Below are 15,258 nucleotides of genomic sequence, written 5' to 3'. Positions count from 1 at the left end.
TAACTCAGATGAAATCTACTTTGTGCTTTTCATTCCATTCCATGTTCAATAACAGAATTTGAACACGCTGCAATGACTCCCTGAATTCACATGCTAATACAGCCAGATTGTTAGCGCTGCTGGACTTGAGTTTTAAAAATACAAAGTAGTACCGGCATGCACTGATAAAATGATAGCATCCCCCTAAAAGACAGGGCCTCAAAACACAGCTATTTTTCTGTGGTTCCTTAATGTTGCTTGATTTTTATTCTATGCACAATCATACCACAACAATGGCTGTTATGCATATTGATTCATTAGAATAACATGCGTATAGAGTTTAGAAGTAACCATCACTAAGATTACTGGGAAACAAAGGCTAACCATTAGTAAAATGAAGGGCTTCTCTCATTCCCTACTCTTCTTCCAAATGACAGCTGTCTTGAATTAGGGTTGCCAAAGTTGTTGAACAATTTAGATAAATCGTCAAAAGCAACATGGGTTGCCATATGTCCAGATTTTCTGGGACGCTTTTGCAATTTCTCCCTGGACACTGCTTCCAACTGCAGTATTCCAGCTATGTCCGGGAAATTCCGGGCATATGGCACAACCCTATCTTGAATTCTATTTACTTACTTCTTTAGATCCTCAACATCGGCGTGGCCTTCCGGCAGGTTTGTAATCCCACGGCCGTACGTGGTACCACCATGAAGATTAAATTGTAGATATGAAACATCAGGCTCACCTTCCGGACTTTGGAATTTTGCATGCAAACTGTACAATCTAATAAAGCTTCCAACCTTGAAATATATAAAACAATTATTTCAGAAGGCAAAACAAGACTCCTCGTTTTCATCTATAAAAGAGAGTTAAGGAAGATGATGCCATGCAACTAGGCCGGACTGTGCCAGAGAAAACTTTTCTGAACATGTTGTCTCCTTTCTAGCATGCAAACTGCTTTCAGAACTTTTTGTTCAAAACCAGCACGTCAATAAAATAAAATACGACATGAGTTTATATCGCACCATCTCTTAGAAAATTAACTCAGAATAGCTTACAAAAAAGAAACGTAAAATACATTAGCACACCATAAAACAGTTCAAATTACTAAAATTGATTTTGCATGTTAAAACCAGGACCAGGATAAAAAAAAACTCAGTATAAAAACAGGGGTGCAGAATTTTCATCCCACAGTAGACGGTCAGTTAAACAAAATAAAAGCTCACCTAAAACTTAAAGGAGAAAGGACCAACCGAATCTCTATGGTTGTGGATAAGATTCACAGTCAGGGTGCAACAATAGAAAGGGCCCTGTCTTTTATGCATCAAGCAGCAGTCTGCTAATTTTTCATTCAATTGTCATTCAATTAAGTTTTCATTCAACTTCCTTCTCTGAAGTCAGCTTCCAACAGTTCCTATAGGAACCCAAGGTCCTCTAGTTGCTGCTGGACAAGCAAGGCAAATGGTCAGGGATGGTGTCTAGTAAACATTTATTTACGGTACTCAGAATTGCATTAATTAACTGGAGATGTTTATTTATTGCTGTGGTGGATTCTTAGTCACCTAAATAAAGGTGAGTACCCCCCCTTTCTTTTAGCACCATGCCAATGGAACTCTCTCTAAAAGGTATTGCTGCTTCCTTTAACATCCATTAGATGGTGTTAATGTATCACAAACGCTTCCTGCATCTCAGCGAGAAATAAAACCACATAAAAATTAGGACTCTTGGATTTTCAGCAACTGGCCTTTTTTAAACTCAAAAATCCTACTTTATGGACAATTCGTGCGGTAGAACAAAAATAAATATCCTTAAAGGGTGATCTTTATAGCTGCCGGGCAGGCCTTGAAAATGGAAGTTTGCAGGAATGTTATTAAAGCACATCTTATGGCAGCATAACTCAAAGAGAGAGGTTTGCCTCTATAGGAATCTATGTCTCTGAGGCAAAGAACCATGCAATTAGTCCCATGAGTGTAAGGGGATGCAAACTAAATGTTGCATTTCCCCCTTGTGGCAATGCAAACATCTCCAGAAGCCAAGGGGGATTTCATAAGCCGTTTGGCATCGGTTTCTGTCACTCAATAGGGCGAGGGAAGTTGAAGTCCTACTGGCGCACGGAAAGTGGAGGTAATCTCCCTGAAACTTTGGGGCTTTGCAGGATAACATATCAACTTTGGGGCTTTGCAGGATAACATACAGGAGTTGTAGCTCAGCAACATCTGATCATCCTCTGACAACAGGTCCAACGGTCAGGGTGGGCACTGTAATTCAACAAAATCGGTGGTGGTAGGGGGCACCATGTTTGCTCGGCCGGCAAAGTAATCCTCTGGACCCTAAAACTTCATTCATTCAAAGCATTTGTATCACACTCTTCCGCCGGAAAGGCTTGCACCTCAATTTAACTGGGAACCACAAACTAGTGCAATCTAAAAAGTTACAGCCCAGAAAAAAGGGGGCAGAAGGGAAGATGAAGCAAGCAAACTTATGTTACCAGGTTCTCATATTCATCAATTGGGGTGGAAGCAGACTGCTCAAAGTTCTAAAAACAGGCCTGGCTGGGCCCTTGAGAAGAGGCATGGTTGCCCTACCCTCCTTTAGGGGTCTGCAGCAGGAGGTTGTTGCTCTTACAGAGTGGGGACTTGGCCGTCGGGAGCCTAACTGGAATCTGCTGGCCTGGCTTCTCTTTACTTTTTCCAGGAGATGGATAAGTAATTGAAGAGCTTTAATCGCATCCAGCATGCCATTTTAATGCCTCCCCATTTTTAAACAGTAGAGGCCCCACAACATAAACTGCTTTTGAAGTTCCACTCAGTTTCGGAAGATACTTGCTGTGCAACATTGAGAATTCACAATTATTAAAGAATAGTCATTCAAACTATAAAATGATAAAATGGTATTTTATTTCTAACAGAAATAAATGTTTCGTGTGTATCTTTTTTTGCTATGTCTTGTTTACATCTAATTAAGCTGGTGCAATCAGATTTTTTTAAAAAATGTTCACAATCTCATAACATAGCCCAGCAAATCAGCAGAGGCTGTAGTCATGTAGCAGTATGTGCTATGTAAGTATTTTCCATTGGAGGGCAGCATTGTATACTCCTAGCTTGCAAAGAGCAAATTCTAATCATGAGTCTGCATACACCCACCCACCCAAAATCAAGCTAGTTTTATGTTTAAGAATTGGGTTGGATACAAAGACAATAACCACCAGTGCTATTCCACAAATGCTTGTACAAATGCCAGGCAGAAGAGTTAGCTCAGGATGTTGCTACAGTTACATTAAGTGGGATGTCAAACAAAATTTGGCAGTGTGGAGTGTACCTGGCAGGATCGCTGTTCCAGCCTACCAGCCATGTTCTCTTTGGTAAAAGCCAAAAAGGGGGAACCCATACACACAAAACAGTTAAAGGACTGAGCGCACTCAGTGGGCATGGAATGGCCACAGACCGTTGCAGGGTGGGTGAGGAATGGATGTTTTTAGTTGAGATTCCTGCCTTTCAGGAAGTTGGCCCAGATGTGCAATCTCCACATTTAGAACAAGGAGGTTACAGCTGAATTCCCATGGAGGTTGTCTGGTGCCTTCTCTCTCATTTTGTACTATGCCCTGCCCAATGTTGCATTGGGGCCACATCCCCACTGCAGCTATTTTGTGAGTGGAGCCCACAAGATTTTCTGAAAATTCGAAATGGGCCTGCTGGTCCAAAAAGACTGGAAAGGTCTTCCAGCTGTAATGGACCACAAATCTAATCACTCTTGACTATTGGCCATGCTGTCTGGGAGGGTGTTGGCTACAACCAGCCTTTACCAATGATGCATAAATACTAACATCTGTATACAGCATGAGCATATGCTGAAGCATGGGTCTACAAATACTATAATAGCACCTCTGCCCAGGACTAATTGCAGCCATCAGCAGCCATTAACAGCCATCTACAGGTTTACCACTCCCATCAGCCCATCACCCATTCCCACCCACCCCCACCACCCTCTGTATATATATAGGGTCTGACACTTCTGTTTCTAGTGTATCTGAAGAAGTGTGCATGCACACAAAAGCTCATACCAAAATATAAACTTAGTTGGTCTTTAAGGTGCTACTGAAGGAATTTTTTTATTTTACTAAAATAAATATTATTCTGGTGAACAGCATATACAGGTGCCATGCAACACGAGGCTGGAAAACATACAAGACCCGAAATGTAAATATAGTCATCAATACCGCTAACCTATTTTCATCAGTAGCAAATAAAAATCACCAACATAATTTACCATTCAAGTAGCATGCAATTTAGTGAAATTAAAGTTTTGTATTGCATTCAATATGCAGTGTTTTAAGACAAACTGCTGTTGGCAGGAACACAGCGATATAAATTTCACACTGTGCTGTTATTAAGTGAAACATAATGTACTTCCCACCACCCAGTTTTCCAATATTTTCTGCTTCCTATGTGCCTTCACACTGAGCACCAAGTTTTCAAGTATGTATAATTTAAAACTAAAATTAAACATGTCATTTTCATACAGACTTCGCTATTGTCTTTGTGGCAGCACGACAGCACAAAGCAGTTTTATACATTAAACCACCATTTCCAAACTCCAGCTGTTACTGCAAAAATGAACATGATGCTATTGAATAGAGTCACCTGCCATTTGACAAACAAGTTACACAGCAACTCAATCCTGAAGAAATTCCAAATGCAGAAAAGAGGTTAAAAACCACCCCTATGGCTGTGGCCTTTGTTCAGGAAAACAGTTTAACATGTATATTTCCGTTTGGGGGAAAAACAAACACAAAAGTATTGCGAAGGGTTGCTACCATGCAAGAACCTTTTCTGCTTCCCAGAAGAAGCAGAAAAGGCTGGAGGGAGCAGAAACACTGCCTCCTGATAAATGAAGCAATACGTAGAGCAAGACGTCTAGCATAAGCGACTGGCATAGCCCACTGGTGCTGATGCACACATCCTGTACTGAACATTAGATTCTGGCACTGGAAAGGGAAGCAAAGTAAGACCTTGGTGCTCGAACTTTATCTGTTCCGGAAGTCCATTCGACTCCCGAAACCATTCGAAAACCAAGGCGCAGCTTCCGATTGGCTGCAGGAGCTTCCTGCACTCAAGCAGAAGCCATGTGGGACGTTGGGCTTCTGAAAAACATTCACAAACCAGAAGACTTACTTCTGGGTTTGCCGCGTTCGAGAATCAAGGTATTACTGTACTGAGTTTGGTGGCTGCAAATGTTTGCTATCTTTATGCCCGCCTGCCCCACTATGGCTTGAGGCCTGTTCCCTAACAGTGACATTGTGTCGGGGCCCTGAGGAGTTGTGGACAAATGAAAAAGGTGGCGCTGCAGCCCTCTGGCTCTTTTCAGCAACGGGCTCTAAAGTTCTTGCTTGCTCCTGCCCAGTAACCCTAATGGGGGTGATGCAGTTGCCAAGATGATGCCAGGGGATTTATTTATTTATTTTTGCCAAGGTGGCACTGCCAGAGCCTACCGGGGCAGCTTGCTTAAGGCCCTGGGAGAAGAGTGGACAGAGAAAGGAAGCCAATGGCTTTTCTTTGGGCTGTATAATTTCTATCCCTTCCAGTGTTCTCCGTCCATGTTTGGGATTATTACAGTAGTAGTAGTAGTAGTAACAACAACAACAACAACAACAACAACAACAACAACAACAAGAGAATTTATATACTGCCCTATACCTGGAGGTCTCGGGGGAATTCTTAATACAGAGCTCTCACATGGTGAGCACAATGTATAATGAGAAGCATCTTACCATTAAGTTGTAAGGAAAGTCTGTATGTAGGAAGTATTTATATGGAATAACTAGTTGGGGGCCCCATTCAAATATAATTAAAAGACTTATTTGGCTCTGTGAGGGACAGGAGCTATAGACTACCCCCTCCCATCATGACAACCAGTTCTTCCCCGAGCACAAGCGGGAGCGGGGAAGGTGATGAGTCTAGCGGAGAAGCAGGAAGTAGAGGGCAGGGCTCTGACAGGGTCACAGAGCCCCTGCTCCGCCCGGGAGAGGAAGGAAGGGAGAGGAAAAAGGGGAGGCAGGAAAACACGGCTAGGAGACCCCTCCCTCCAGTTCCGGAGCTGCGCAAGAAGAAACGGGGGCAGAGATTGGGGATTCCCAGACTACTTTGTTGGAAAAAGACGCGGGAATCACCATTCCGGGGTACTGACCCAGACTGAGAACATGTACGTTGTACAGCTTCTGCACTGTAAATAGTCTGCACATAATAAAAGCATGAAAAGGCAGCGTGTCGGAGAGTCGTTACTCTAGAGTAGCCGCCAGCGCTCCTGTGACAGGCTCATCCAATAACTGCATCGAGGGGACCTCATGCAACAACAACAACAACAACAACAACAATAATATTTATACCCCGCCCATCTGACTGGGTTTCCCCAGCCACTCTGGGCGGCTTCCAACAGAAAAATAAAATACAGTGCAAATAAAATGCAAGTGAGACTGGGCCTTCAAAGCGCCCTCTCACAGGCAATTCCAACTAACAGAGGTGTCAAACAAGGATGTATACTGGCACCCTTCCAATTTGATTACTATATAAATAATCCCTGATATGGCATCCCCTCCTTTTTTGTCCCCAACCTTGGGAACCATAAAGTGCTAAATCTGCTCTACGCCGACGACTTAAGTTTTGCTATCTCAGAACAGATTTAAAAGAATGCCGGTTAAATTGGGAGAGTTCTGTAAAAAAAAGAGCATCTACTAAAAATTAACTACGATAAAACCAAGGTCACTGTATTTGGCAAGAGGACTACCAAGTCCAGGTGAACTCTAGATGGTCACACCCTAGAACAAGTACCCAGATTTAAATATCTAGGATTACTTATTGATGGGAAGTCATCATGGAAACCCCATCTGGAAGCAATTAAGCTAATATCTGGCCATTCTACTGGGCAGCTATATAGGTTCTTCCATTCAAATGGCGGGCAGCTAATCAACCCAGCTATTAAGAGCTTTGTCTCTAAAATCATCACCCAACTGCTCTACAGGGCTGAGATATGGGAAACTGGCATTAAATCTGAAATAGAGATCCCACAAAATAAATTTAGGAGGCAGATTTGGGGGCTTCCCTGCAGGACACCGGCAGCTCACTTCGGAGTCGAGTTGGGCTTCCCCTCGCTTGCAGCAGCCAGAATTGATCTAGCCTATCTGATATACTGACATAGGCTAAATGCTTTCGAGGATTATACTAAACTCTGCAGGTTAGAGCAACTAAGGACAGGGGACTGGGCACAAAAGTGCCAAGATACACTTCAGCAACGTTAGTTAAAACTGTTCTCGTTCCTTGAGAATTATCAAGATTGCAAAGCCACTTAAGAAATGGTGGACTGCACATTCAAACAGTTATTAATGGCAGTTTTAATGAGCAATAGGCTTTTAAAGAGTATAAAAATATTGCTTATAATGGGGACTACAAATTAAACTATGTTTTATCTCATTTACAAGAAATAATTTAAAGTCATGGAAGACATTTCACATATGTTCACAACATGATACCACAATATCTGGAATAAAGCTGCTTAATTAGGAGAACACTTATTTGTGGCATATTAAAGCAATTAGTCTTTTGCGGGCAGGTGGCAGGTTAGAAGGTTTGGCTTGGTAGGAGGATTAAACAAGATATAAGTATGCAATTTAAATAAATATAGAGCTGGGTAGCTAGCTTCTGGTGAGATCACACGCATAACGTAAAGCATTGCCGAGGACTTACCTTCAGTGATTTTGCCAACTGGACATGATTATCGTAAACAACAACATCAACGGTCAGGTTTCTTAGTCGATGAATGAGAACGCTGTCACCTTCAAGGTCATCTTCTTTAACAAGCACCTTCCAATAAGGAAAGGGACATTTTGTGCCATCCCATACCTGGTATGAAACAAAATCCATTCTCCTTTTAAAACTGGCACATTTTTATTTTTTCCAGATTAAGGCTTCAATTCTAAGAACATTTGCTTTAAAAGGGTTTACCAAAGCCAGTTTAGTTCACTTTGAACTAACTGCGCTTAGAATCACAGAATTGTGGAGAAGTAGGTTTTATTTGCCCTTCTGATCTAACTATCTTTTGTGAAGGTCACAAGGAGCTTTGAGATTCCGGCTTCACCAGATCTCACCCCATCTCTCTGTGCTGAGAGTCGAAACAGTGTTGGCAACAGGGTGGAATCAAAGAAGGCTGCTGGTGTCTCTAGCAGAGATCTAAAAATGCTCGTGCAAGACTGGCCCCAAAGGATACACTTTCCTGGTTTTTCTGGACCAAGATTACACAAATAATTGGCTGACTAATTGATCATCTTTCTTTAGTTTGGAGGTGAAATATAAATGGTTTTAAATAATGAATCACCTATTCAAGTAGCATTTCTCAAAGTGTGATAAGCTCCTAAAATATAAATATTTCTGGGAAACTCAGCCAGATGGGCAGGGTATAAATAAAATAATAATAATAACTGCTATTATTGCTATTGTAACATTCCTCATACAATATTTTTTTTAAAAAAAAGACGCTGCTGTGACTGGCTTTATGCAATCCCCTTACTACAATCTGGATCTTCTGAGTCATAAAGTCATGAAGACCAACAATCCAAATAAAAGACATCATCTGGTTATGATATTACACTTGATCTTAGCCAAAAGGCAAAGAAACAGTGTCATGATGTGAACACTGTGCCCATGGATCAAAAAGATGTGTGTAATAAGTATGTGCTGTCTGTGAACAGAGACCTTAAGTGCTCCCTTCCATGCATGTGTGGGAAATCTCCCTATTTTCAACTTCTGACTGAAGGCCCTTGCGTGGTTCCCGAGGGTCTTATTTCTAGGTTACAAGATGATTGTACAGGAAAGAATTTTGGTGGCCAGAACTTCTAGGTAGTGAACACATGGAAGGAAACACTTGGACCTTAGGATCTCACCTTGAAAATGAAGCCAAAGAGATAACTAGAACATGCATAATATATACACAGAAAGGACCTTCAACCATTTTTTTTATCTTGCTAGTGATAATTCCAGTTTTTAATAAGTTGCATTTTCAAAGGGAAGGGAAGGTCATCTCCTACCTAAGCATTACAATATTTCAATTTACCAGTTCAAACAAAGTGTGATAGGACTATCCAGCACTGTGATGTGACCAGACACAAGGAAAAATAAGCTTTTAATCACATTACCTTCAGCTTGTTTGTGAAGTAAAAATCAACTAATCGGGTTTCATGGGTTTATCTGTCCCCCTGCCTCCAAAATTATTACTTCTTTTAGATAACTATATTTATTTTGCTGTTTGTTCCTATGAAATTATTTACTTTAAAAAAGTATATAAACCCTAGCAGTTAGTAAATTCCTGGCTGCATCTTGTTTGATTTCCCCCATATTCATTTGTGTATTTCAGAATAAAAATATCCATTGACACAAATGCCATAGTACGCTAATAATCTAATCAATAGTAATCATTTAACAAAGCAAAATTCCAGCCTCCCCTCCTCTGTACTTTACAACTTTGGGTTTGAAGAGCCAAGGACTGTATTCCTTTTTTATTTATCTTTTACTGAAATTTTCAAATGTATGGGTGAATGCCCAAAGGATGAGGCTATCGCCACTGAAAATGCTGAAATTTCTGCAAGTGTCTGGTTAATGTTCCAAAATACAGAAACAGAGCACTGAATGTGGTCAGTCACCCACGGTGCAGCATGCATCTGATGTTTTGTGGCATCTCATGGGCAAACTACATGTTACACCAGTCATGTGACGTGGCCTTCAAGTGCAATTTTAATAGCATGATCCAGTCTGCACTGGAAGACAAAGGGTTACTCCTATGTACTTCTCCTTACGCCAGGGTTTCAATCTGGATCAATGCTTGCCCGCCCTACAAGCTATTTGAAGAAGGGGGTGGTGGGAGGGAGAACGAATTGTTCTGCTCAAATACTTCACATTAAGCTAAGGGAGAGTGGTAGCTCAGCGGCAGAGCACATATGTTCCCTGCAGAAGTTTTCAGGTTCAATTCCTACCATCTCCTTGCGGCACCAGGTAGGAGTCTTTATTGAAAACCTGGACAGCTGCTACTAGTCAGTGTAAACAAATACTACAGCTTCTTATATTCTTGTGTAAAGCATGGCTGGCTGAACCATTCCTCTTAGGGTAGGGGTCAGGGAACCTTTTTTCAGTCCAAGGGTTGGATGAGGAACTGGCTATCCTTCTTCAGCTATTTTTGACAGGTGGTTAGGGGAAGCCCGCTTGTCCATCATTTGATGTCATTAGGTTGGCGGTCGCTGTTGAAGCCAATCAGCTGACTTGCACCAAAGCAAGCCTCTCTGAAGTCGTCTACCCTGTTTCTCCGAAAATAAGACATAGCCATAAAATAAGACATAGCAGGATTTTAAGCATTCAAGGAATATAAACCATACCCCGAAAATAAGACATAGTGATAGGCGCAGCAGCAATACCGGCCGCGGCAGGAGGAGGAGGAGGGGGGAAAATAAGACACCCCCTGAAAATAAGCCATAGTGTTGATGTTTTTTGAGGAAAAATAAATATAAGACGGTGCCTTATTTTTGGAGAAACACGGTATTTGCAGGTGAGGTTTGGATTCCAGGCCGAATTAGGCCTACAAGACAGAGGTTCACCACCATTTTCTTAGGGGCCAAGAATACACTCTGTAGAGGTCAGCTGCTCCATGCTCTTTCCCTTATTCCCGCTGCTCCTTGCCAAACATTCCTAGAACAGTTTGAAGGCATGGACTTGAAAGTAAAATGTGCAAAAACCAGCAGATACATAAATTTCCCATGCCAATCTAACTACAGAGTTTCAATGTCAAGATTTGAATATAGCAGCTCTAGGAGTGGAAAGCAAGAATTGTTTGGTTCTTGGCAGTTCTGCTAAGAAGGGAGAAAACTTACTGTGCATTAGTTATAACATACTGCCTTTATACTAACATGAAAGAGCTTTTGAATTAACACGTTTTTGGGGGAGCGGGGAGAGCAGCAAACCTTGAGAAGGTAGGAAGATCCATCTACTTTTGCTTTTCCTACAAGCTGGCAAGTGAGATCAAAATACATAGGCGGCTGGATGCCAGACAATTTTGCTGCGACCGCAGAGTTTAAAAGATTAGATGCCACCCAAATGCGCAAGTCTTCTATTGTTTTTCTGTCTTCATCTGTAAATGTGTACAATTTGCTGGATGTTCGAGGAACCACTGGTGTTCCTACAGTGCCATCAAAGGTAAGTGCTGCAAATCCACTGCTGCTAATCCCTTGCAACTGCCCGCTGAACTCTTTGATCTAGGCAACAAGAACAAAAAGGCAACACCGTAAGGAAAAATAAAAGTGTACTGCTTTTTCAACTCAGCGGGGGGGGGGGGAGCCAATACGTAGGATGATTATCACATGCATTTGAACTAATTATTGCAAATTACAAGATGAAAGACATGTACCGGCTTAGAAAGCAATGAATGCCAGTCCATTCTTCTTTAAACACATTGTTTTGTAACATGCATTTATTTGAAAAGTCTGACTCTCAACTTTCAAGATATTAGATTGGCAAAGTGCTCCGCTGCCCAACATTCTTGGGGGGCACCAAGTGGAATCCAACCCATGCAAACCAGAGGTTAGTCCCAAACGGGTGGGGATGCGGGTGGCGCTGTGGTCTAAACCACTGAGCCTCTTAGGTTTGTCGATCAGGTCGATGGTTTGAATTCCTGCGACGGAGTGAGTTCCCGTTGCTCTGTCCCAGCTCCTGCCAACCTAGCATTTCGAAAGCACACCAGTGCAAGTAGAGAAATAGGTACCACCATGGAGGAAAGGTAAATGGCGTTTCCATGCACTCTGGCTTCTGTCACGGAGTCCCGTTGTGCCAGAAGTGGTTTAATCATAGTTTGGCCACATGACCCAGAAAGCTGTCTGTGGACAAACACCGGCTCCCTCGGCCTGAAATGCGAGATGAGCGCCGCAACCCCAAAGTCGCATTTGACTGGACTGTCCAGGGGTCCCTTACTTTTTTACCTAGTCCCAACCTTAATTTGAACCTTAATGTGACTCTAATGAAAACACTGCTAACTTATTTGGTGTGAACTCGTTGCAGTTTATTCAAGCTTCAAATACATGGTAAGGAGTATTTTATGAAGGTCATTTGCTGGACAGTACAGAATGGCTGGGTGAGCTGGTCCCAAGCAAATGTTTGTCAATTACTAGGGGTGCCCAAGCTTCAGAAGGCTAACATTCCTGACTCAAACATGAGCACTCTAATAAACAAATGATCAGAATATTTTAATTTTTCAAAAAAAAGTATCAAAGGTGTTATTCAAAGAAGCATAGCAATTTTAAAATTACTTAACTCCTAGGTAAAGTAAACTAGGTAAACTCTCTCCCTTACTCCCAATCTCTGACACAGCAAAAGAAAAAAGAAAACAAAAAGCAGCTTCTCTAACAAATACTGTGAAGCTGTGATAAATGGGTAGCTTCTGATTCTTCAGCTGACTTCAGCAATATATTCTATTACTGCTCAGGAGTGTATACTGACCAAGAAAAAGCAAAGTCTTGTTTCATCAGCTTTATGTATTTATTTGCAACAATAAGATTTGAAATAAATTGTCCCCTTTTGCTGCCTCCTAGTTCAAACTGACCCTCTAGACACGTGTGTAGTGCTACATCTCTTCTCCTCTCAAGACGCTTGTCAAAACCCAGAGTTTGCACAATTCCCTTACTGTCATTTTCTTTCCTGCCCTCCCTTCCCAAAGGAGCCCAGTGCCCCTACTGAAATTAATAAGCATGACAGGCGAAGGTAACAGCTCAGTAAAAAAGCATCTGCCTTGCATGTAGACAGCCCCCATTTATATTTTCTTTATTAAATTTGTATACTGCCCTTCATCCATAATTCTCAGGGCGGTTCACAGCATAAAAATGCAATATAAAAAACAGAAAATACATAATTAAAAACAATCACAAGACAAAACAATACCCCCCAAAAAACACATTTAAGAGGGTAATGGATGTTAAGTTTTTGCCTGGCACCTAAAGATGTATAATGAAAGCCCAGCCAAATTTCAGGGAGAGCATTCTGGAAAAGCAACCTGGAGCAGAATTAAACCCATAAGGTAAAATTTACTTCTGAGGTATAATGGACTCCCTGTAGTGCTTTGTGATTTATTTGTTTTTGTGATTTATTTGTTTGTTTGTTTGAATATAGTGGCAAAACCAAAAACAGGTGAAAATGCTAAGTTATATTTTGAGAAGTTGATGGGGGCAGAATAGAACCCTGTTAGCTTTGAAAGAGAAATAATTACAGGTTCAGAGAGCAGTTTCCCTAAGGCTAGCAAGGTCAGAGCTGAGGCAATATTTTAACCAAGGGCTTTGCAGCTTGCAATTTCCGCCGCTAAAGGACACCACCTCAATTACATGTGCCTTAGGAACATAACAGAAAGAAACATAGTTAAGGGATTTGCAAGCAAACGGTCCCAGCTTGGCATCTCCAGGTAGGGTTGGAAGAGGCTTTGGTCTGAGACCATGGGAAACTGTTGCCAGTGTAGACCCTATTGAGCAAGCTGGGCCAATGGCCTGCAATGTAAGGAAACTGTCTATGGTGCTACTGTTAAGCATTTTATAGAATTTACTGACACAAAGAGACAACTCATGCAGTCAAACCCACAACCAAGCCAGCACAGCTAATACACTTTTTACCTTGGTTACTGAACGCCTTGGAAGTCGTACGTTTCGCCTCCCGAATGATCGAAAACCGGAAGGAAGTGTTCTGGTTTTTGAATTATTTTTTGGAAGCCGAAAATCTGGCATGGCTTCCACGGCTTCCGATTGGCTGCAGGATGCTCCTGCAGCCAATCGGAAGCTGCGTCTTGGTTTTCAAACAGTTCCAGAAGTCAAAAGGACTCCCAGAACGCATTCTGTTCGAGAACCAAGCACAGGCTTTTTTTTTTAATTAAAAAAATTATTATTACAAGACATTCCAAAATATATGTACTGAGAGAAAAACCTTTTATTTTTATTGCAAGAAGAATGTTCTGAATCCAAGAAAATGAAACTTTCTCAATAGATTGGGATTAACATATTTAAGCCTATACATTTAAAACCGTACTAAATAACACTCCAATCTGGGTACCTTTAAAAACTTTTGACTCTGATTGCGATTTACCATCATGTGTGATAATGGGATAAGAAGAAATTCTATTACAGAATATATTTTTTCTCTTGGAAGCACATTAATTAACTGAAATAATGGGCAGATATTTTACGTGTAATTTTCAGGCACTGAAAAGCAGGAAAATTATAATTTACTTAGGCATCTTAAAACTATAATATTTAAGTAGCTTAATTAAACTTTTACTATTCTAAATTTGGCTGCCAGTTGAACCCTGACCGCAGCTAAATTGCATTCTCAGATAAATGGCTGCAAGATACTTACCCAGATACAACTGCCTTGAAGTGACCAAAGCTACACATTTAGAAACACAGTAGGAAAGCTGGTAAATATTTTTTCCGCTTTCCACATTTTCTTAATCAAACAATTGTGGTTGAGCTAATGGGTGGGACTCAATTTATTGTAAATGTTTTGCTTCTCTTATAAAGAAAACACAATATGTGAACAGTAACGGAACAGAAAAATGAAGTGCAGCACCCTGCTTTAAAAGTGTTCAACATTTGTTGCCATTTAAAAGCAACAAAACAAATTTGTGTTTTGTTTCATTGTGCCTTAAATTCTGGGTTATATCCAATGTTATGGGGGTGGAATGCAAGTTGGTGCAAGGTTTCTTTTCCTCCCCCAATTCCCTCCAAGTCTCTCCTTTTTTTTAGTGTATTATTATTATTATTATTATTATTATTATTATTATTATTATTATGAAACACTTTATTTTAGAATGATGAGCAAAGGGATTTCCGAAACTGCATACAGGCATCCCGATACACACTTACGCGCCATTGGCTTTTGCGTGACCACATATACAAGTGGCATCAGGAAATAAATTAATGAATAGGAATTCATACCAGGAAATGGTGGGAAAGTGCTGGAGTCCTTGCGGCTCACGAGAAGACCCACCCCAGAGCCTGAAGGGGACACCAGTGAAGGTGGAGGAGGCCCCTGAGGTGCAGTGGAGCTTTGTTTAGGCTGCTCAGCTTCCCCACCTAACAGCTGGCGCATGGGGTAGCACAGCAGCTGCCACAGCCACTTTCCTACACATCCTCCAGCCAGCCCTAGAACTTCAACTCTAGCTATTTTGGTCTGGATTAGAAAGAGAGCTGGAGAGCAGGAAAAATGGGTGTTTACAGGC

At 41.4% G+C, this 15,258-nt stretch overlaps 1 protein-coding gene and 1 pseudogene across 2 annotated transcripts in view; both read right to left on the bottom strand.

Annotated features, from left to right (window-relative positions):
* POT1 (protection of telomeres 1) overlaps nt 1–15,258 on the bottom strand; it is a 68,594-nt gene that overhangs the window by 18,405 nt on the left and 34,931 nt on the right. For both annotated transcript variants that reach the window (XM_035127247.2, XM_035127249.2), the window contains 3 exons: nt 10,973–11,263; nt 7,716–7,871; nt 616–779 (listed from right to left, as the gene is read on the bottom strand). In XM_035127247.2, the coding sequence (XP_034983138.2) occupies nt 616–779; nt 7,716–7,871; nt 10,973–11,263 (611 nt within the window). The remainder of the gene's footprint in view (nt 1–615; nt 780–7,715; nt 7,872–10,972; nt 11,264–15,258) is intronic.
* On the bottom strand, nt 8,497–8,646 carry LOC118091593 (U2 spliceosomal RNA; annotated as a pseudogene).

The sequence above is a fragment of the Zootoca vivipara genome, chromosome 10, assembly GCF_963506605.1.
Source record: "Zootoca vivipara chromosome 10, rZooViv1.1, whole genome shotgun sequence".
NCBI classification, from domain to species: domain Eukaryota; kingdom Metazoa; phylum Chordata; class Lepidosauria; order Squamata; family Lacertidae; genus Zootoca; species Zootoca vivipara.
Note: the sequence above shows the minus strand (reverse complement) of the source record. Positions and strands in the feature narration are given on the sequence as shown.